Below are 7,870 nucleotides of genomic sequence, written 5' to 3'. Positions count from 1 at the left end.
AATCTAACAACAAATACATAGCAGTTTTAAGAAAATCAACAAATTAAAGTCAGAGATTGCTTTTCAACCATGCTTCAACTGAATTATTTTATGTACTAAACTAATGAAACAGCCCTGAACAAAATTGATGGTACCCATCGAATAGACAAAAATAAAAGTGACTAAAGGGATGCGGTAAATGAAAGCTGAATCCCAAACCACCCCCTAACCACTAACCCTTAACTTTCAAGTGTCACTCCCAATGAAGTCACACTTTCAGCTGAGGAGGGCACCTTGATTGAATGTGGTAAAGGAAAGCGGTCACTGTTATGGCAACAAAGATGCCCCATGTGCCTGGCTGTAGCTCTGTGGCGCAGGTTAACATAAAATCAAACATTTGCTCCTTTCTTAAAACAAATGTTTATGGTCAAAACTATTTCAAATAGGACCTTCGATTTTGGTATTAATCAAGTTTTTACGTTTTCCTCCTCCACCAGGCCGCTGTTACACCTGCTGCTGAATTCCAGCGAGGCTGCATCTGATGCAGACTATTCAAGGACTAAACGTTAAACTGGCCCAACTCACTAAGTGGTTTGGGGTGCCACTAAATGTGGCGGAGCCTTCATGGGAATGTGCAATTGGAGGGTTAGTGCTTAGGGGCTGGTTTGGAGTTGGGCCGACAGTTTACCCTCCAACTGGCATAACAGGTTCTACGATTTTGTCAGTGGGTCTACATATATATGGGGTTACAGGTAGTCACTGTGCAGTATGGTGTGCACCACACTCTACATGGACAGAGGAAGCAGAATAAATCGTTTTCTTATGAGTTTAGACAAAAAATAATAGATAAAAATGTTGAAGCTAAAGATTATAAGGCCATCTCCAAGGAGCGTGAAGTTTCTGTAATTACATTTGCACATAATACTCAGAAATGTAAAATCCATGAACTATAGTTCCTACATGTGCCATCTCTTTTAGTTTCTTAACAGTTTGCCTTCACCCTGCATACTGTGTTCTGTCTTGCCAGTTCAAATTGCGACCAAGCCTGAAAAGAAGCCTGAAAAATTTCCGCCAAGTCAGTTCCTTTTACTCCTACTCAGTAATGCTTTTTTTTAACCTTCATTCTTAATAATTTATTTGTTGCCTTCATCCACCTGTCTGTACTTAGATCCTACTCCTGATAAAATAGCTTGCATATCAATAGTTAATTTGTACAATTATATATATTTTTAGAGTAAATGAATATTGTGAAGACACTTAATATATGTGAATTAGTTATTCTAGAGATGTCAACTGATCAACGCGAAAATTCAAAAACATTATGACTTAAAAATCTAAAAATATTTAAGCCGCTACATCTGTTTAAATATCATTCCTATTTGGTAAAGTGCTTTATTGATATGGGCACAAAAGAGCTAGAGGGACAAGAGTTTCCTTCCACTATAAGTTAAACAGTCCTCTAACCTTTTCACCCATAGATTTACACTACTGGAGAGCTGGATAACAAATGACTAAAGCAGTTTATCCGTCCTTGAAAGAAAGATTACTGTATATATTTAAACAGACCATATGGCTGAACTGGCCAGAGCACTTTCTAAGGACAGTTTAACATAGATTTTATTATGACTACAACATTTTAAGACATTTTTTTAAGAATCAATCAATGAGTAAGTATTGATCAATTTAAATGAAATGTATATGTGGTAGGTATATGTTACTGTCTGATATTTAATTTTGGATACAGTCACTTGACATGGGAACTCAATGAGGAGGTGGAATAAGGATGTAAAAGGCATGAGAAGGGAGGGTTCAAATGCTACATTGATCACACTATAACAAAATGTCCATATGCTCAGTAGAAATCTTGCTCAGCAAATATTGGAAAGCAAAACTGCAATAGCAGTTTATCATTATGATTTTCAAGGGAAGCAGTATTAATATCTCACAGCTCACGCTTCACTCGCTCTAACTTCTCCGAAGAAATTAAATTAGGAGGCCGCTGAAGTGAGAGACAGAGAGCATAGTGAGGATGAGAGATGGGGGGGCTTTGCTATCAAATGTAAAAATCAGTTGGCTCACCCTCCAGTGCCTGTTGAAATATGATGAGCTAAAGTGGGAAATGGGATTTAAAAGAGGAAGAAAGGATGGAGGATGTTGAGTCGCTTATGAGGGAGGAGAAAATAGAAAGTGTATCCTCAGCAGACATCACAGCCACTTCCAAACCACAGCAGCACCTCTGGAAATGCATTAGAAGTGTCACGGCTGTATTTATGGAGGAGTGGCTGCACTTATCAGGTGAGAACTATTTATCAGGGTTTAAAAAAAAAATCTTTAAAACGTCAGTAATTAGGATTATTGAATGATATTTACAGCTAGCCAGAATGAGAGACTAAATTTCACTTTTAAAAACCACCCACAAAATGTTTTCCTTTTTTCCCATATAATTAGTGATAAAAACATGCATGAAAATGTACATCCTTCACATTTTAGCTGGTAAAGTAAATATAGTGGGTTACGTATCTCAACAGTTTTCATGGTAACAGTATTCATTGAAGAGGCACTTTGATCTTACTTTTAAATTGAACGGCATTTAATTAGAGATGGGAAAAAGAAGGAAGTGATGATTGCTGTATAATCTTGTACAGGGTTTTGAACTCCTTTCAGAGTACACATCATTAAACTCAAACATGGCTATGTCAGAAAGTCTGCCCTAATCACTGTATAGTGCACTATATAGTGATTACGCCATTTTGAATCAGTGTCTGAACGTCTAGTGGATAAAGTAGTGGACTGGAGTGTTTCTCATGTGCAAAGGCACTTTTCCCACAATGCAACTTGAAAAGTAGAGATCATCCATGGTAACTAGAAAAGCAGATATATCCCCGATTGCTTTGCAGGAGCTCACCTTGCAAAGTATCATGGGATTTGTTTTTGCGGTGGTAAATAAAGATGGCGTGTGCATCTTTCGGGGAAGCAGAGTTACGTGACCAACGGGCAGCGATAAGTAGTGACCATCTGTCCGAATGGTCAGTTCACAGAATTCATTATTAAGTCCATTATATATCGCTCGCTCTATAAAGTGATTGAAGGATTTAGGGGTTATGGCAGAAGTTCGGACACAGCCCATCTGTTTCAATCTTAACATGCAGCACAATGCAGTATTTATCTTTTGCCCTCCACATCAGATTTTTTAAATAGTTTCTTCTTTTTATAGTAAAACGATTGGTTTTTCACACCTGTCACAAAAGTAACTGCAACCTTAAATGTCTATATTTTTTTTTCTCAGTGGCATTGCTGATGTTTAGTGGTACTCATAGAGATGCATTTCAAATAATCTTCCTACTGAATCAGGTAAGCTACCAAGCACTTGATTTGTTGATGCAAGGAATAGGATGACAAGAGAAGGACGGCTATCAATCCAGTTGCCCAACCCTGTTCGTGATGCCGGTATGCTTGTATTTATGTCCTGCTTTTTGGGATGGTTGGAGTAGACTCTGGGCCGGACACAGACACACCCACACACTTAGACTTAGCTGTGTTTAAAGATATTCTGTAAACAGAATAAAATGTGGACTTGGATGAGAACCTAGTTAAAGGTGGTTTTGTGACATGATTCATTTGCAAAAGATAATTTTGAAAAACTCGGAATAATAAAAATACTGTATCTATTTCTCCATACAAAACAAACACATTTATAGAAAGACCTATGGAGATATACATTAAGAGTAAATGCAAATAGCTTATTTGTGCTTGACTGCATAGAGAAACACTGCTTATCAAAGCTGCTGCAAAGAGCAAATAGAAACTTCAATACTGAAGATAAACTCCTGAGCTTTGAGAAGTTGCATTAATGCCAGTATTGACAACAGATCTGCAAAAAAAATTCCTTAAGGATGAATTTATTTTTGACACAGGAGATGGCAAGTCCCATCCCACTTTAATCATCACTCATCTCACTCTGACACTTCCACAGTTTCCTTCTTTTATACACTGCATAAAGCTGTTTGAAGCACCCATTTCCCTAGGCACAGCCTGTAGTGTGTTTTCATTAGCTTTTCTTGCGAGGTAATAACCTTACTTTTAAACTTTAACACCCCATTACAGAGCCTCGGGTTTGGTGCATCATAAAAGAACGAACCTTTTATGTGAACTGTTATGTGAATCTTTACTATTCAGGGGCAGACTTCCTCTGAGAGAAAACATGTTTATGTAGTTTAATTTTCATTTTGTTAAGACACATTGCTCTTTTGCTTCCAGACAAGGTAGACATTAAAAGGTATTAAGAATTATTACACATTAAGCTAAGGGATGCGATTGTACCTATAAGAGTCGACAGATAATATGCTGGTAGCTTTGTGTCTCTTTTGTTTGATTGGGCTGGATGCACAAAGTCTGATTCTTTTCCCCTGACAACTGCTTTATATTGTTATTAATATTACTTTAACCACAGCCTGTTTCCACAATTGCAGTGATAAATTACTTAATATTAACAAGGAATATTTAGGACAATACCAAGACTAAGATCTTAGAAATGGGTGAGGCACAAAAAATTGAGATTTCTTGTACATTTTGTACATTTATGTTTAGGTTGCATATAGCAATTACATTGCTTAGAATAGGTACTATGATTTAAGGTGGCCGAGAAGTGCTAAAGCAGTTCAATTTAGTTAAGTTTATTTATATAGCGGCAATTCACCAGCTCATTACAATTCTGTTCAATCAGATCATACAGCCAAATGCAGTTTTTTTAATGCATAAACAACTTTAAACACAAATATGAGACTTGTAAATACACAAATTATACTAACACACGAACACATGCAAAGTAAAAATGCTGCTACAGTCACACGAAATAGGGAGCAAAAAATTGCAAATGCAATGTAAATACAAAACCCACTGCAAACATAAATTATGCTAACACACAAGCATATCTAAAGTAAAAGTGCTGCAAGTACCAAAAACGGCTGCAAGTCAAGAAAGGCTTTACTCAAGCTTGGGATAACAGTAGTACCCCAGAAGACTAGGGGGAGACACATTGCACACAATGAGTTTAATATTTAACCATGTTTCTTTTTGCATACTGAGACAAAGGCCTTTTCTCAATTCACAAGAATGAGAAAATGACTAGTGTTCTTGCCAACTACACTCTCCAAGAGCATGCAGAACAAATCTGTATCAATCGGAACAGAAGCGAGATCACCACATTCAAAGCTCGTCTGGACCTGAATATCACATCCTGTTATTAATAGTGTCTAGATAATAATAAATTCTAACTTTTTTCCATTTAGTGGGGAATGATGATTAACAGAGTCAGATAAACATAATTCAAATTGTTGTTATGCAAAATAAACCACCATCAGAGCCCACTGGCTGTTGCAGACAGGCTAACTTTAACCCTGGCTGCGGTAAACCCCGGGGGTCCCCTGGTTGCCATGGTCCTCTCAACATTGTAACTTTTTTTCTTTTAACTTGCACACAAAATCAGTAATTTGGCCATATACTGAAACTTAAAAGTATAATGTTCTCACATTTAGTTCAAAAGTGCTAAAATGTACTTTTGTAGAACTGTGATGGCAGCATGTGCAGCCCCATAAATGGTCAGGTAATTGTTTTTACTTAAATGTGTCACTCTATATTTGTTTACCATATTGTTTTTTATTATTTTTACTTGACATTTGCTGGCTATTTGAGTGCACACATTTGGTGGAATTATTTTGCCTTTTTTTTTTTTTGTATGGATTACTTTGAACTAATTTTCTTTTGTGTTGCCAGTTCCTGTAATGCTGCATGTGGGCTTGACTGGGCCAGTGAAGCAAGGGTCCCAGCTGCAAATAATCCCAGTGCCACTTAACTGGACTCTTCTACTTATTTTAGAAGAGGTGTGGTAAAGTTTAGGTTTTTCCATTTTGTTAGGTTTTTGTTGTATTTAAAGTTACTTGAATTATTTTCTCTCAGTTCGCTGATTTTGTATTGCATAGATTAGTCTGCTCTTTTTGTTGTAGTTTTGTCCAGATAAATTTGTCCTATATCTACTGTAATAACATGCTATACACATTTCATTTCAAATATGTCATTATGATGATTACTAAACTGATGATTTCTCACAAACGTGATTTCTTTGTTATCTCCCCTTGTACCTGTTAGCGCGGCGTGAAAAACACCAGATACAGCACTAGCGCTTGATCAACAGCCGATACCGCAACGTGATGTCACAAACCGATAGGTGGCAGTAGTGTTCTTTGAGAAACATGGATGTTCCCGGTACAGCGCATTTAAAAGAAATTAACCTTAGTTAAAAACACTTATCATATATTGAACAGTTTGTAATAATTTCATATTTAAAGTACTTTCAGAAGTTTTAATTCTGAATATGACCGGACTTCTTCTTAAAAGTTAACTAAAGAAGCTTCATGACAGTTTCAATTTACCTCACTTAGATTTTCTTTAGAGCTAGCTTTGTTGTTTTTATTTAGCAAGGATTAAAAAAGTAGTTTTTGTAAATATTTTTACATAATTATAAATCTTAAAAGAACTTGTTATTGTGAATATTATTGACAAATAGTATCTGACTTAGAACCTGCATTAATAGTGCAAACTTATTCATCCCATTTTTTTAAATGGCTCACAGAGTGAGTTTTACTAAACTTAACATAAATAACAGCAAAACAAAAACATTTTTGTAAACTTATATATCACTTATATATTTTTTCATTGTCATTGTGACAATGGACATCACAAAGCTTTCTGCTCCTGTCAAGAGGCAGAAAGGGGATTTGCCAATTAGTTTAAATATTAGAATATTTATGAATGATTGACACACTAGTAGAACAGTTTCTAAAAATCACAAGGCCAATAGGTGACGCAAAAAGTGGAAAACAGTCAGTAGTATATGCAGGGATGATGCTGGGAAAATGGAGAACAGGAGCGATGTGGAATTATGGATTATGACCATCAAACACCAAAGTTAAGACTGAATTTATGCTTTTGTCTTCATGAAATGAGCCTCATTATTTCCCTGTATTGGGTGGTTGAATGAACTTAGCTGATAGAGTGGTGATACTGTTAAGCTTTACTGTCTTTACTGCACATGCCCCGCTAGAGTAAGCCTGAACATTAGGTACAACTTGGGGAATCTCATGCTGCTCTAGACATGAAGCTGCTTCGGTGGCTGCACATGTCCCCATATAAGAATCCACTACTGGCACTAATACTATTAGAAAGTGCAGAGTTTGGGTTTTAATTTGAAAGGTTGCTTGTGTGGCTAAGAGAATAATGTTGCATTAGTGTAGCTGTATGTGTTTTTCATTTAAAGCATCTATTTATTGTATTTTCATTTAGCTGCCTATTGTTGAAATTGGACATTTTGTATGTATTTTGATAGGTTTTGTTTGACAAATGTTCAGATTCCCTTCAACAAGTTTGAATGTGTATTGTATTTGAGTACTCCTTAGCTAATAATGGTCCTTAGGTAAGTTGTCAAATTTTCCTGAAATGTAAAATTTGGCTTTTTGTGTGTGTGTGTGTGTGTGTGTGTGTGTGTGTGTGTGTGTGTGTGTCTGCTGTTAATGCATAGAAATAGGTAGTCAGTAGCTTAACAACAACACAATTAAGTACTCTACCTTGAGACAAGACCCACTGGTTGAGTTTGACATGGTACAACACAGAACGTAGACTCCAGTGTTGGACAAGAGGATAGCCAGACACCTCGCTGTAGTTCACCATACCTGTAGGATAGAAAACAATGCAAACATGTAAAAATGGATACAATACCCCAGAAGTATATTTTTGCAAGATTTAAAGTAAGTTTTATAGCGTGGGTGCCATTCCAAACTTAGTCCCGCCCACAACGTTTGAGGTCGGGAAGTTCGGTCTGGCATTGCTCAATAGTAGC

At 36.6% G+C, this 7,870-nt stretch overlaps 1 protein-coding gene across 1 annotated transcript in view; it reads right to left on the bottom strand.

The window, feature by feature from the left end:
* The window catches only part of astn1 (astrotactin 1), a gene marked incomplete at its 3' end in the record, with an annotated part of 379,756 nt that overhangs the window by 117,491 nt on the left and 254,395 nt on the right, over positions 1–7,870 (bottom strand). The window contains exon 16 of the mRNA XM_015384050.1: positions 7,599–7,703. Within this exon, the coding sequence (XP_015239536.1) occupies positions 7,599–7,703 (105 nt within the window). The remainder of the gene's footprint in view (positions 1–7,598; positions 7,704–7,870) is intronic.

This window comes from Cyprinodon variegatus, unplaced genomic scaffold (genome assembly GCF_000732505.1).
Source record: "Cyprinodon variegatus isolate N-32 unplaced genomic scaffold, C_variegatus-1.0 Scaffold301, whole genome shotgun sequence".
NCBI lineage: Eukaryota > Metazoa > Chordata > Actinopteri > Cyprinodontiformes > Cyprinodontidae > Cyprinodon > Cyprinodon variegatus.
Note: the sequence above shows the minus strand (reverse complement) of the source record. Positions and strands in the feature narration are given on the sequence as shown.